Source organism: Protopterus annectens, chromosome 1.part1 (genome assembly GCF_019279795.1).
Source record: "Protopterus annectens isolate FY-2018-M chromosome 1.part1, PAN1.0, whole genome shotgun sequence".
Taxonomy (NCBI): domain Eukaryota; kingdom Metazoa; phylum Chordata; order Ceratodontiformes; family Protopteridae; genus Protopterus; species Protopterus annectens.
This window is the reverse complement of record NC_056726.1, coordinates 648952746-648968494: the sequence shown is the minus strand read 5'-3', so window position 1 is coordinate 648968494 and position 15749 is coordinate 648952746. Positions and strand designations below refer to the sequence as shown.

The following is a 15749-nucleotide window of genomic DNA, read 5'->3' as shown; positions in this document are numbered from 1 at the left end:
TGCAGTCACACCTCAAGACTGGCCAAGCAGTATGACTCAACTAAGCTACTCCTTATTCAACTCACCATAAGCAAAGTCCCAAATCATACCAATGCAAGCTATAGATTTTCCCTTTATGACCCAGGATACCCATAACACATAAATAAATGTACTTGAGTCACTTTGCATTGAATGCAACATTATATTCTTGGGTGACTTCAACTATTCCACTACAAACTAGAAAACATACAGAACTTCCAATACGTAGGCCCAGAAATCCCTGGATTTTATCCACATAGATGGTCGGGAAGAGCTAGCCTACACACTCACTAGCCAACATCCTTGACCTGATCTTCACAGACATGGGGGATCTTTACATCCACTTGTGTGCAACGTCTTCACTTGTTATGTCAGACCAAAAAGCTGTTGCTTTCGAAATTAACCTAAAACCTGTGACCCCATCTAACCCTCGTAAGTTTAGGAATTATTACAAACCCCTCCTTCTACTAAGTGATGCCTTGGGAAAATTTCAAGCTTTCCCCAAGCTGCATGAACTCATTTGCCTAGCCAGGATTGTTCACAGAAAATCTATATGATCATGTAAACAACTTCACTGAGGCCTCTATACCCACATGGAATAAGCATAGGACTAACATTAAAACAATTACTTTACAAGTACAGGTTGCTTGACTAGAATATTCACTCAAGTGTCACCCTTGTGATTAACCAAGCAGTTGTGTGTGTAACACAGAATAACCTACATCCTAACCCTTTATTACAGCTACGGTAAATCAGACCATAAACTCACAGTACATTTATTCAATAAAGCTAGAAAGCTAGGTCTGCATCTGCAGCAATAACAAAAAGAAATGTAGTGATCATAAAATTTTACCAGCTTCCATGTACACGATCCTATCAGAGTGTACAGTTCTGCTAGAGTTCTCCTTGAACAAATTCCTCCAGCAGCCTCATGCAATATATGGATGGCATCTTTAAATTTATCTTCTTCCATTTTCTGAAAACCTGAAAGAAAACAAGTGTACAATAACTTACCACAAAAAATGTATTCGGCTAAAGTGCTCATTGTTAGATAACTACAGCATTAGCAACAGTTTCTTCAGTTTGAGTTTTCTTGGGCTGGAGCACATTTTGGACAGCAGATATCATTTAGAAAAAGGCAAAATAGACTAACATGATGACTTCTTTTTATATTAAACTTTTTTTTAATAAGATGACCACAATTTCCTACAGAAAACTCATTGCTTATTTATATTCATATAACATTATCTGTTATGTCAGCAGCAGGTATAGGGATATATTATATTTACAGATGAGGATGCACTTTGCTCATCTGGTCTGCCCATTCCCTTACTTTCTCAATATGCTGATGATCTTACTTAACCAACATCTTATTTTTTTTGTCTTCGTCTTAAGTCATAATACTGCCAATAATATCATCTTACCATTAAGTCTCACTTGTCAACAAATGTAAAATGATGCATCTTTCGAGATCTGAGTTTGTACACCAGTTACCAGTGCCTCTTCAAAAATAAATAAATAAGGAATGCAAGCAGTACATTCTCTGTAAGGCATGGCCTGTTTCCTTCAGAGTTCCCTTTATTTCCAAGTCTTATTTTCAGACATTTTACTGCTGCCCTCTTTTCTGATTTTTTTTCATTCTGCACATACACTGCTATGCTCTTTACCTTTCATTCCACATTCGTGGTACACAAGCATTTCAAGTATTACATTCTCTATTTTCTGAAATATTTTTAGGTGCCGACGCACTTCCTTTCCCAGTATCCATCTTGATTAACCGCTCTATCTCTGAGTCAAGAGTTCCATCTATCTGGAAAGAATTTTATACTCTACCTATTCATAAGGGAGGTAACGCCCAAGAAATCTCTAACTTTAGAAGTCATTCTGTTCACCTCTCTCTAAACTACTTGAAAAATGCATACACAAGCAAACTCTACAATACCTATTACAGGAAAACCTACTTACCCCCACTCAACCCAGCTTCTGACCTAAACATAATAAAACCAATGCGCTTGTCTACTTTACCAACGCTATTTCCCAGGCTTGTGATAACAAACTTGTCTCCTGCCTATTTCTAGACCTCTCAAAAGCCTTCAACACAGTCTCACATCCACTACTCCTGACTAAACTAATCTAAACTTCTCTCCTGCTACTGTCTCTTGGTTTTCCAGCTAGCTCACTGATTGACTTCCATCAGTGAAATGGCTCTCTGCACTCTCCCCTTCCCTCCCTGTAAAAATGGGCACTCCCCAAGGATCTACATTGGGTCCTATGAAGATAGGTGAAGGCTGCCAGCCTAGCCAGATAGAACTTTGTAGATAATTATGTCATTTGTAAATATTAATGTAAGCCACATACTTGTTCTCTTAAATGTGAAAAGACTGCATTGGATATTGAACTGCAAAAATGTAACAGTGCACTCTGCTGTAAGAAAACTAAGTCAAGCATTTTATGGCTGTCTTTGATGGCAAAATTCGGAGCCGATATGTCTAGAGGGAGGCATCCTGCCTATTGTTTTAAGACCAGAGTTAATGGCTAGAATTTGCATGTATAAATGTCCTTTATTGCTCTGGTTTCTGACCAGGTGTAAAAAATGTAAATGTAGTTTCTCTTAGCCTGGGGAACACCAGAGAAGTGTGAAGAATGATGTCATGTGAAGCAGCTATGTGTTATCAATTTAAAGAGAGAGAATCAGAGAGCTCAGAGCATTTTGTCTTTTGAACATCCAACATCACCAGCACTGCCTGTTTCTATGTGTAAGTTATTTAGAACTGTGTTTCCTCTTCGAAATAGCTAGGAATTAGGAAGATTAGACTAAGTGTTTTTCTGTGCGATGTCAGAAATTTTCTAGGGTATTATTTTAAGTATTTCTCTGTGATCTCTGAACTCTTGACTGGCATTGTGTAGTAAGAAGTATTGTCTTGTGTGTTTTTATTATTTATTATTAAATATTTTTAAACCTTTCAACTGTGGCTGTTTTGTGTAGAGACAATTTAAGCTCTAAGAGTACATTGCATATATATAGTGATGCTGTACCAAGTCACTCCAAATAAGTCTTGACTGTTTGGTTGCACTTACCATTTGGATATTAATATTGCACAGTATAACTGGACACCCTTCATAAGGGCCTTCAAGTAGCTGATAAATATTAGCTGGGTGGTGGCAGTGATTTCTACCGTATAGTCTGGGTAAAAGGGGCACAGCTGGAGAACCTGTGCCAGACTTCCCCAGGAGTGTCTGTGTGGTTGCATAAACTCTTATCTCAAAGTGTGCGTGTGTGTGTGTCAGCTACTTGAGCAGGGGCATGAAGCACTGGTGGGACATAGAGAGGGTGCTGGAGGTTTTAGCTTGCCCAGCTGTGCCAGTGGGGAGTCTTATTGGGAACATGGAGAGAAAGGGAGAAACCAGCCCCAGATTGACTGTGATCTCTGTATGCTCTTAAGGGAAATTGTACTTTACTATGTGTGTATTTATTATCCTTTCTCTATACGGACGCCCCTCACTGGTGTTAGTGGCGAGGATTGAGGCTCCTTTACTGCTGGGCCAGTGCATGGCGTCACAGGTCCACTACTGTTTAACATTTTTACCAACCTACTCTCTACTTCTTGCTCTCAGTTATCAGTTGTTCAATATGCAGATGACTCTACAGTGATCACTATCTCGGATTCTCCCTCTAATTTCCTTTTAGCTACTCAGGCTGCATGCACATCGGTGGAAACATGGCTCTCCAATAACCACCTTAATTTGAATGCTTGTTCTTTCTCCCGAAAAATCTAAGCCATCTTAAATCTACCTTCTCTGTACTGTCTCTTAATAAGACTCCAACAGAAGCTGAACCCAGTACTAAACTCTTAGGTGTCACTATAAATGATCAACTTAAATTTAATTTACATATCAACTACTGCATCAGGAAAACTCATCAGAAACTAGGTATTCTATACCGAAACAAAAAGTATCTCACCTCTAAAGCAAAAGTAATTCTCTCTCATACCTACCTCCTACCCAGTCTACTATATGGTTCCCAAATATTTACAAACCTTAATACCACACTCCTAGCTAAACTAGACTCAGCCTATAACAAGGTAGCCATATTTGCTGCACAACATACTTACAAAACCCATCACTGCATCTCACTTAAACTCAAACTGGCTGGAGCTACCAAACCTTCTTCTTCTCTTGCAGTTTCAGATTATACACTCTATCCTTTACAAACCACTCTATTGCCCAAACATATCCTCCTTTATAACCCACTACTCTCCAACTAGGTCATTCCATAGCTCAGATCAAGACTTACTACTTGTCTATAAACCTAAGACTAACATTGTATGTAACCTTTATAGCTATCATCCAACCATCGCATGGAACAAACTTTCCCTTCAAACTAGATTACTATCGCATCCTAAACAATTCAAAGCAGTTGACAAAGAACACCTGAAAACTCTCAGGTTTTGCCTCAGTACTCACCCTCCATAAACTGCCTCCCAAACACCAAACTGCCCATTATCAGACCATAAACTTTTTTTTTCTCATCCTTTATTCTCTTAGTACTAACATCCTTTACCCCTCCTGATCACACCATCCTCAAACATTTTTTAAAGCTTCATATTTATGCTTTTAACTCAACTCATCCTCTCTCACCTATCTTCTCTTGTCTACACCGGACAGTAACTCGGCCTAAAATGAATTATAATTACAAAATTGTAAGCACAGGTCTTTACTCTCAATGTCATCATTTAAACTAAGACTTGTAAATAATTTTTTTAAGTGTCTAAATTTTTTTTTATAATCTTATTGAAATATTGCTTCTGCTACCTATATGTAATATTGCTTCTGTAAACTCTACTGTATTGTTTAATGTACTGGAGCTTTTCTCCCCAGGCCTCCGCTGAAAAAGGGCTAATTCAGCTCAGACGGACTAACCTGGTCAACAAATGTAAAATAAATAAATGAATCTTCCAGCAAATAGCCAGTGATGAACTTTTATAATTCAATAGCATGGTGAGATACTTTCTTCTTTTCTCCTCTTTTATATATCTCATGTTTTCAAAGATAGTACAGTTGTGTAAAACGTTACCATAACAATAGATATCCTTTTCACTGTTGCAGTATTCTTTACAGTAGGGATCCCCTGCCTGGGGCAGCCCAACATTCGGCTAGTATACCAAAGTCTTTAGGTTATAATTTGGTACACCGTACATCACATGTATGCTCCCTGTGCATGGCGTAGGGCATAAAGGTGACATCTGGACATACCATGCTCAGAACTGAAAAAGCCCCAGCAGGAACAACAGTCTAAGGATACTAGCAGGTAACAAGTATATCCAGAAGGAAAAAAAGATCAGGGGTAGGAGGGAGGGAGTGAATACTGCAACAGTGAAGAGAAGGATTGTATACAACTGTACTATGTCCTTCCATATCACGGTTGCAGTATTCTTTAAAACAGGGAGAGTGCAATAGCACAGGAAGAAGACTGGGAGGAGGAAGTGCCAACAGAGCCCTCAAGAAAGCTATGAAGAATGGCCCTGGTGAAACCAGCTCTGGCCCTAGAAATCAAATCCAACTTACAGTACTTGCTAAAAAAATGCACAGAAGACCAGGTAGCTGCCTCAAGAATATAATTAGAAAACAAACCCTTGAAAAAAGCAGCAGAAGTGGCTACAGCCCTAGCAGAATGAGCCTTAACAGAAGAAGGAAGGCTCTTCCCACGAAAGGAATAACAAAAGAAAATGGCTTTAGATATCCAAGAAGAAATGGTTTGCTTGGAAAGGATCAAACCTAAAGACCTAGGATGAAAGGAAACAAAGCTGCTCAGATTTACGAATGGCTTTAGTTTTAGTCAAACAATATAAGAGTTGTCTATGCAAATACAAGGTGTGAAGAACCTTCTCACTAGCTGATTGTGGAGAAGGGGAAAAGGGGCAAATAAATAGACTGATTAAGAGACAACTCATTAACCACCTTGGTCATAAAAGAAGGATTAGTAAGAAGAGACACCCTGTCCTTATGGGAAAAAAAAGGAGGAACAGCCATAAGGGCTTGCAGCTCAGTAAGGGCCAAAAGAAGAACAGTCTTCCAAAAACAATGCTGCAAGGAAGCTGAATCTGCAAGCTCAAAAAGAGCCTAAGTCATTTTTTCTAAAACAAAATTAAGGTCCCAGGAAGGAGGAACCAGATTCCTGGGAGACCTAATGTAAAGGACACCTTTAAGAAACTGGTTTCAAATCTAGAAGTCAAAGGGGGAGTCAAAGGCAGACAAGCAGAAATAGCTAACAGGTGGACCTTAACAGAAGAATATGCCAAACCGGCATTGTGCAATTCGCAAAATTAAGAGAACTAAAGGAACATCCACATTAAGTGGATACAGGTTACAAAAAAAGGAAACACAGAAAATCTCTTCCATTTGGACAAATATGATTTTCTAGTAGTGGGTTTTCTGGCCTACTGCAGGACCTGAAGCATGTCCTCAGAAAAAAGGTGTCTGATGGGGGATCAAAACCCCATCACCCACAATGTCAGTTGAAGAGTAGACAAGTGGGGATGGATGAGAAATCCTTTGTCTCGTGTGAGTAGGCCCAACCTGTGAGGTAACTTAGCTAAATGCCGAAGAGGGAACCAATACTGTCTGGGCCAAAAGGGAGTCACCAGCAAAGGTTTTGGGAGCATCCTGCTTTATCTTGAGCAGAACCTTTGGAAGGAGAGGAACGGGAGAGAAGGCATAAAGAAACACCCCCTTCCAAGAACAAGAGAAGGCGTCCACCTTCCAGGCCAGACGACATAGGACTCTGGTGCAAAAGAGAGGAAGTTGTTTGTTCACTGGGGAGGCAAACAGATCTACTTGAGGAGTACCCCACTGGTGGACAATGTCCAGAAACACATCCTGTGAAGCATCTACTCATGGAATTGTGATATGAACTTGCTCAGAGAATCTGCCACTATGTTTTGATCTGACAGAATATAAATTGCCTACAGGGTCACCTGATACTGGACAACTAGATCCCAAACCTGAAGAGCTAGTCTGCATAGGAGATAAAACCTTGTCCTCCCCCTTGCTTGTTGATATACCACATCACTGTGGTATTGTCTGTGAAAATCCTGAGGGGCCCTGGAAGGAAAAGAGAATAAAAAGCCTTAAGATCCAAAAGAAGGGCTCTCATCTCTTTGACAGTGACATGATCTTTCTTTTGTTGCACTTTCAGAGAATCAGAGGAGGCTCCCGATCCCACTTCCAAACAGTTCCTGAGAGTAGTGGACTGCAGGTTGAAAAGAAAGCCCTGGGTCGAAAGACAAATAATGAATCCACCACTGAAGTTCCAGCTTGAGGCATGGGAGAAGGGGGCTAGAAAATCTAAAAGATTAGCATTTTGAAGCCAAACTGACTTTAGAAACCACTGGAGCTTTCTCATATGAAGGTTGGCCAGAGGAAGCTTAGGAATGGTGGAAGCCATGTAACCCAGAGCTCTTAAAAACTCCCTGGCTGTAATGGAAGCCAGAGGAAGAAGGGATTGAAAGATTCAATCAAGGTTAAAGCCTTGGCAGGAGGCAGAGAGGCCATCATTGGAATAGCCTGGAGCCTGCACCCTACAAAAACATGATCCTGAGAAGGAATCAGGAATGATTTCTGGAAATTCACAGTAAACCCCACGCTTTGCAGGAGATAAACAGCAAAGTGAAGATGATGAAGTAAAATTTCTGTAGAAGAGTCTTGAATGAGCTGGTCGTCCAGGTAAGGAAAAATCTGGATTCCCCTCAATCTGCAGAATGCAATCACAGCAGCGAGGCATTTGGTGAAGACTACTAGGGCAGTAATGAGGTTAAAGGGGAAAGCAAAGAACTGAAAATGGCAGGAAGCAACAGAGAAATGTAAAAACCTCCTGAAAAGAAGATGAAAAGGGATATATAAATAAGCACCTTTGAGATCCAGGGAAACTAGAAAAGCCTGAGGAAGAAGACAAGGAAACAAGGGTTGAAAGGAAAGCATCCAAAAGGAGGGAACCTTCAAAAATGTGTTTAGCTGAAAAAGATCCAGAATGAATCTCCAGGTGCCTTCTTTCCTGCGGACCAGAAACATTCTGGAGTAAAACTCCTTCCCCCTCTGAATTGGAACTTTTTGAATTGTTCTCTGAGCCAACAAGCTCTTGAAGTACCTCTGGAAAAAAAGGCAGTTGTTCCTGAGCTGGTTGAGGAAAGACCAAAAATGGGGGAAGAGATTTCTAGACCATGCAATACCCTGGCAAATAATGAAAAGAATCTAGGAGTCTTGAGTGATCTTTAACCAAACAGGAAGGAACACAGAAAGATGAGAAAGAGGTATGTGACTGAGAAGAGCAGTGCAAGGATAGTCGGACAGCACCAGGTTTGTTAGGAAAAGGAGGCTTCTGAGCTGAAGGGGTTTGGGCAGCCTTAGCAGGAGGAGCCCTTCTACCACCCTTCCTACCTTTGGGGGAGGGCGAGACTGCCTATGAACAAAAGCAGACATGTTAGGGTAATTCCTTTGAAATGTAGGAAGAGGTGAAACAAAAATATGTTTCAGATCCTGTAAAGCTTTACCCTTTTCCTGGAGAGACTTAAACAACTCAGCAGCAACAGCACCAAACAAATGCTTATTATCCAGTGAAGCATCCATCAAACTAGCCTTGATATCATCAGGCAAAGGTTTTTGAAGCTGAAGCCAAGAATACCTCCTCTACACAGAACAGGCAGCAGCCCTAGATGAGGCTGCAGCTGCATCACAGCTGCATTAATGGCGAACAACCTGAGAAAATGTCCCTAATCAAGAAAGAGCAGAAGTCTTCCCCTCAGAATCAGGAAGGTCAGAAATAACCTGATAGGCCTGAGAGAACTGTCAAATATTTCTGGTCATATGGGTCTGGTAGTTAACAACTCTAAAGGCTAGGGTAGCAGAAGTATACACCTTCTTGTCAGAGGGAAGCAACTTTGTAGAAGGCAACAGTTTTGAAGGCTTATCAGAGGCAACTGATACCACAAAAGAGTCAGCTAAGGGCCACTAATAAAGAAACTTGCAATCATCAGGCACGTTATAGAATCTACTGGGTTTTTTGGGAGCACAGGGTTGGGAATTAGGAGCCTGAGATCCAGTGGAAAAGGCATCGAACAAGGCAGAAGAACAGAAGGGACAGCAGATGGCCTAGAAGACTATATTTGTAGACACTCATAGTACCTCTTCTGAGCATCAGACACCTGGGCACACTCCCATTTAAAAAAATCTATCATTGAGGAAACTGTGTCACCAAAAGAAATCTCCTCAAAAGGAGAGTCAGGACTAATAGACTCCTCTTCCTAAGGGGGAAGGAATCTGGGAAGAATAAGTCAGGGTCTCCTCATTAGAATCTTCATCCTCATCAGGAATCCTGCTCCCTAGGCCTCTTAATAGGGGTAGAAGACCAAGGAGGAGGCAGAAGAGAAACCCCCTGAGGAGGCTTCAGAGTCACAAGGGCATTAAACGGGTCTTGAGTGAAGTTTTGCCATTCACTCTGAGGATCTTTAGGAGCAGGAGAAATATGCTTTGTTTTTGCTTCTTTTTAAGGGGACATCAGCTTATAGATTTTAAGAGGCTCTGACCCCTGCCAACATGTAATCAGTGTGGTCAGTATCTCTTCCCTCACTAAAAACTGAAGAACACCCCTAGGACCTTCAGAAATTATTAGCTGCTGTTCCCCCTGAAAATCTGAAGAGGACATCTGCAAAAGCTTCCATGGACATGCTTGAAGCCGATCAGTGCCAGCCTCCGAAGCGTCATGGCAGGGGAATCTGAAAGAGAAACTGGGTAGTCCTCAGGGCTTTCACTACTCTCAAGAGAGACGTCCAGTGGAGGGGGCACAGCAGAAGAATCAGACCAAGCTTTCTTGGTAGTCTTCTTCACAGATAGCTAACCCTCGGGCGGGGAAGATCCTTCCATGGTGACTTTAGCCAACAGCTTAAGAAGTTGGTTTTCTAAATAAATAGCTAAGGAGGAGAGACAACTAAGCAATGTCTTAGGGACAAAGGCCTGGCAAACAGTGCAAGATGTATGATCATGGGAAGCACCTAAGCAAAATAAGAACTGCTTGTGACTGTCTTTACAGGGAATCTGTCTCCCACAATGGCATTTTCCCTTTCTGGATAACATGAAACCAACAACCAAAGTCAAATAAGTGATAAGATAACAAAAACCCCAAAGGAGTACTTATCTGAAAGCAGCTTGGTACCCAGCAGACAAACAAGGGTTAAGACCAACAATCGAAAATGCCATTCAGACTGGCAGCAAAGAAGTTCTGAGGATGATGCGTATGGACATCACCTTTATGCCCTACGCCTTACACAAGGAGGATGTGTGTGCCATACGGCATACCTATTACAACCTAAAGGCTTTGGTATACTGGCCAGACATGGGACTACCTTAGGCAGGGGATTCCTATTGTAAAGAATACTGCAACAGTGATATGGAAGGGCTTCATAATTTCAGAAGTTACAGGAATAACAGAACAGTTGTGTTCGGAAATTACCATAAATTGCAATTGTTCTAGTAGTCTCACTGTTATAGTCATTATTTGAGATACCCTGCCTTGTAGGTAGTGACACTCTTCTAAAGCTCTTTTCTTCCCTAAAACTTCAGCAGACAACACAGTTTTCAGATCTCATAAGTTGGCAGTATAAGCAATGAGTTGGCTAATGCCATAGTTGGATCTTTTTACCTCAGAAAGCTGGAGGAGAATTCTGGTCTCAGAGGCACAGTAGACCAACAGGTGAATCCACACCAAACCTAGTCCACTCCAAGGTGTCCATTCCTCACGGTCTAGAGAGACAGCAGCTCACAAAACAGGGGAGCCTTCCTGGTTTCAGAGGAAAATAAAGGAGGGGAAATACAAATGATTGCCAACACTAACAAAAGGAGACTAAGGCAGGCATGAAAACAAGAGCCAGATGGGATGGAACAAGGCTGCAACAGTGAAACTACTTCAACATTGACAATTATCATAAGTTCCTAACAAAGCTCTACTATGTTCATCATAACATTCACTGTAGAAGTCTTCAATATTTGGGGAAGATTCCCAAAGCAAGGAAAAAAAAAGGGCAGCAACAAATTTAGTTGGAGATAATTACTTGTAAGATAGCTGATGCAAATCTTGCTTTGGCTCTGGATCCTGCCCACAGGTTGTAGTGTTTTGAGAAGGTGTGGACAGAGGACCATATAGCCACTTCCAAAATTGCTTGAGCTGGCAGTGCTGTAAGAAAGGCTGTGATGGTAACCTTGGCACTAGAAGAGTGAGATCTGACATTTGCTGACTCCTGCTTCTCATGATATTGGCAACAAAAGGCAATACAGATCCACAGCCATCTGACAATGTTTGTTTACAGGTTTCCTTTTCTTTCCTTTCATTTTGCAAAAGAGACAAATAGATGATCAGTCTTTCTGAATTCTTTTGTCCTGTGCAAAATAAGCACAACCTTGACAACTGTATGGGAGACCATAAATTCACCCCAGGGGTAGCACCTATGTCCCTCATGGACAGGGGCAGTTGGTACTAATCATTGATTCACTCTGCCAACAATGACCATTTACCATGGTCAACTAAGGAACAAGGGTATTGCATGGCTAGGCTTGTAAAGGCCCTAGGGTGACCTTCTATGAACATAGAGAAAATAGAAGAATTCTCTCTCTCTCTCTTGCATTTTGTGGCTTAGGGAAAAGACAGGTAACTGGTTAGTGTGGTTTAAAGTAATTTCAGTAACCACTTTAGGCATAAAGGAAAAACTGGTATGTAGGGCCCCTCCATCCTGATGAAAGAGTAAGAAAGGTTCTTTGCACATTAACGTTTGAAATCTGCATAGCAGAGGGGGCTATCACCAGAAATAGTGTCTTCCAAGAAAGGAATTTACCAGGGCATGAAGTTGCAGGCTTAAAGAAGAAAGGATCAGTTTCCCTAGCACAAACTGAATTCCTGAGGTGGAGTCATATCTTTCCTAGAAGTTTAAGGTGAGTAACAGTCATAAAAAAACAGTTTAGGTGAAGGTCTAGCATGAAGATGGGATATATAAGTAAGCAGGTGGAGACATCTGACGTATGAACTTCTATGGAAATATAAGTTAAGCAAGGTTTGAATATATAAGTAAGCAGGTGGAGATATCTGATGCATGAACTTCTATGGAAATATAAGCTAAGCAAGATCTGACAGGTATTCCAGGACCATTGCCATCTTAACCTTTCTGATGTCAGGGTCCCCAGACTTGTACCAGAAGGAAAATCTTTTCCATTTTTCCTAATAAGATTTTCTTGATTTTTCTTGTATCCTTCATAATGTTTAGCACTTCCTCAGAGGATTTGTGCCTGCCTTGGATTAAGGACAGATTATGCAGGCTGTCAGCCTCAGTGTGCCCAGACTTGGTTGTAGCAGGGACCCCAATGTCCAGTGTTAAGAAGCATATTTTCTGTCACAGTACCTCATTTCTTCTTCTTCTTGCCATTTTGAAAAGGAGAGGGAACCAGTGCTGCATTGGCCAAACAGAGCCTATGAAGACTATTTCTGTCCTTTCCATCTGTGCTTTTGTCAACAGCCTGGGGATCAGTGGTACTGGAGGAAAAGCAAAGAAATACAAGAGTAATCTGTGGAGAAGGAATCTACCATCCAGGGACTTTGAGATACTACCCTTGAACACAATTGTCTAAACTGCCAGTTCAGATGAGAAGCAAACAGGTCTATCCATAGCATACCTCATTTTTTTGTAATATCTAGAACTATGACCCTATAAATAATCCATTGTTGGGGGTCTACATACATCCTTCTGAGTTTGTCTGCTGCTACAATGTGGTCCAAAGGCCTGCACATTGATTTCAGAGAGATTCCCGTCTGCAAAACCATTTCTGAGGGTTGCACTCGGGGGGGGGGGGGGCTTACTTGTTTACGTTACACATTACTGGGTACAGCATGTTTTAATTTGGACAACTCCCTCTAATATGGTAAAAAAAATGCTTTGTGAGCTAGGATAAGGGCCGTCATCTCCTTGATGTTGTGTCTTTCCCACATACATGGTTGACAAACTTCCTGAACTTGAATACTTTTCATATGAGCTACACAGACATTTGTGGAGTCTGTAGTTGGAGTCACTGTACATCTCCTGTCACTGAAGGACAAACCTTCATTTAAGGGATAATGCTTATTCCTTTCCAGATGCATGGCAGCAAAGGAAAGTACAGTTGTGTAAGTAAACGTACCATAACAGTAGATACATGAATGGTCACTGCTGCAGTAGCCTTAGCTATACGGGTTATATCCTGCCAAGGATATAACAGCTAGACATCTTCCAAAATTTCAGGACATCGTCTATCTGCCCAAAATGGCAGTTTGAGATGAGCTGACTAAAAGATAGGTTTGGGCATAAAGCCCTTCACAGCTTTCCTGCCAAAAAAGAGAGAGAGATGCTGAGCCCTGAAAGGACAGTCTTAATACCATTAACAAAAACAAAAAAAAAAAAATGTCCTCACCCTGGCATAAAAAGCACACCAAAAAAAAAGGGGGAGGGGGTGGAGACAGTGGCTACTATAGCAGTGATCATCTGAGCATTTACTTCCATGGTAAGTTTACTTACAACTGTACTATGTTCATCATATTGATCACTGCTGCAGTAGCCTTAGCAATACGAGTAGATTACCCTAATTTCATTTGGGAGGTGGAAGAAGAGTACAGGAGTCCCTGAAGAATGGTCCTAACACAGTCATAGAGAAGGAATCAAGCTTATAATGCTTTGTAAAAGTAAGTACAGAAGACCAAGTAGTAACTTCTAGAATCTAACCCTTTCCAAAAAGCCACAGATGAAGCCAAAGCCCTGGTACAATGGGTCTTGACCCTGCCTGAAATAGTTTTGTTATGGTGAGTATGGCAAAGGGTAATAGCCTTAGGACACCCATTTGGAAACTATTTTTTAACACTTTTATTGAAATATCACTTAAAACACAGGCAAACATACATTTACATAAAAAAGCAAACCATGTTAACATGTTCACAGTTACAAACACACATCACACATATTTTTATACAATTATCATCAATCTAACATTACATAAATTGATCCAGTCCTGCCTTCCCTTAAACCTCACTCCTCTCCAAACCATTATTCTGCATGTATTGTTCCTATAATTTCCATTTTTTCCTATGTAATTTGCTCCTACCCTTTTCTAAAGGTCACACTTCCAGTTCTTTTATCTGTATTACAATATTCACTACATCAAATCTATTTGGTTCAGACCTTGATTTCCATTTTCTAGTAATTGTTTTTTTTTTTTGGCAACCAGCAGAATTAAACTTAATACGGCCTTACTATATCTATGCAATTCAGATCCTGTATCTCAGCTCAAAAAATAATTTCCTCAGTCACACCCATTTGCTAACCCAATATTTCTGACAGTACTCTGTACAGAATTCTTAAAGTCTGCCATCTCATTACACTACCAAAACATGTTTCCCAGTTACCTCTTTCTTCCCCATCCCACCGCCAACATTTGCCATCTACCCGAGGAAAATTCTTTGCAGTCTTCTTGGGACATAAAAATACCTATGCAAACACTTCCAGTTAAAAATCCTAAATCTTCTAGACTTTGTCGCATATTTGGGAAAACATACATATGCCCTTCTATTCTTTCCACGTAAAGTGCTTATCCAGTATCACTCCCTAACCTCTTCTAAACTCCTCTGATTGATTCTTATAGTTACTATGCATTATTTTATATGCCCTTATATTTATCTCGTTTTTAACAGAAGCTTCTGTTCTAGATTCATATAAAAACTCTACCACAGCAGGTCTTTCACTTAGGATTCCCATACCCTATTCTCTCTTCCTACACTCTGATATCAATCCTGGAAAGGGAAGGTAGTCTCTAGCCAGCAATATATCCAAATGTCTACTTCGCCTTTTCCCACTCTACTACCTTTTGTTCTCTAGTTATTTTCCCCCAATACATTGGTTCCTTTGCCAGTTTTTTCCCATAAATTCCAGTCCCTTTTTCCCTATTCTCTGTACCCCTAACGACAGTCATCCCTACTCGCAGAATCTCCTTTATCCATTCTCGTGTTGGGTTAGTTCTTAGAATGCTTTCTACCACTTCATAAATGTAGCACTCTGTATGACTGCTTTTACTGTCCTTGAGTATCTGAATCGAAAATCTGACTCTCCCCTTATTTCTTGAATTCCCCCCGCTACATAATCATCCCTTCCACTTTGCATTATAGCTTTCTGCTTACATTATGTATATGAGCCTTAACTGTGTAGCACTAAAATATCCTTCCAAATCAAGTAATCCTAGACCACCTTGTTCTGTTGATAAATCAAGTTAGCCCACTTGAACTTTGCCATTTTCCCTTCCCAGATAAAATCCTTCAACTCTATTAAATACTATCCACAACTTCTCCGATTGATGAAAATATGCCTGACCTGTGTTTAAAACTAAAGGGTCTAAAAATATTTTTAATCCTTGTATTTTGCTATCCATATCAATAGGCAAGAGTTTCCAGTTTCTCACTTTTTGTTTTTTCTTTTGTTTGGTCTCTTCCCACATATCCTTAGCTGCCATAAAAAAAACGTTTTTAATTCCATACTTCTTGATATTTAATTTCATCATGTCCTCATAAATATCGGTGTTGTTGAACCAATTCATGTATGGGGCACATAGTTTACAGTTATAGCCTTTGTTTTATCTTCATTAATTTAATATTCTGAAATAACCCAAAACGCTCAGAATGT

General features: G+C 40.5%; 1 protein-coding gene across 1 annotated transcript in view; it reads right to left on the bottom strand.

Annotated features, from left to right (window-relative positions):
* Positions 1-15749, bottom strand: part of FANCG (FA complementation group G) — a 1917581-nt gene that overhangs the window by 1156811 nt on the left and 745021 nt on the right. Inside the window, exon 6 of the mRNA XM_044077386.1 lies at positions 872-1002. Coding sequence (XP_043933321.1) covers positions 872-1002 — 131 coding nt within the window. The remainder of the gene's footprint in view (positions 1-871; positions 1003-15749) is intronic.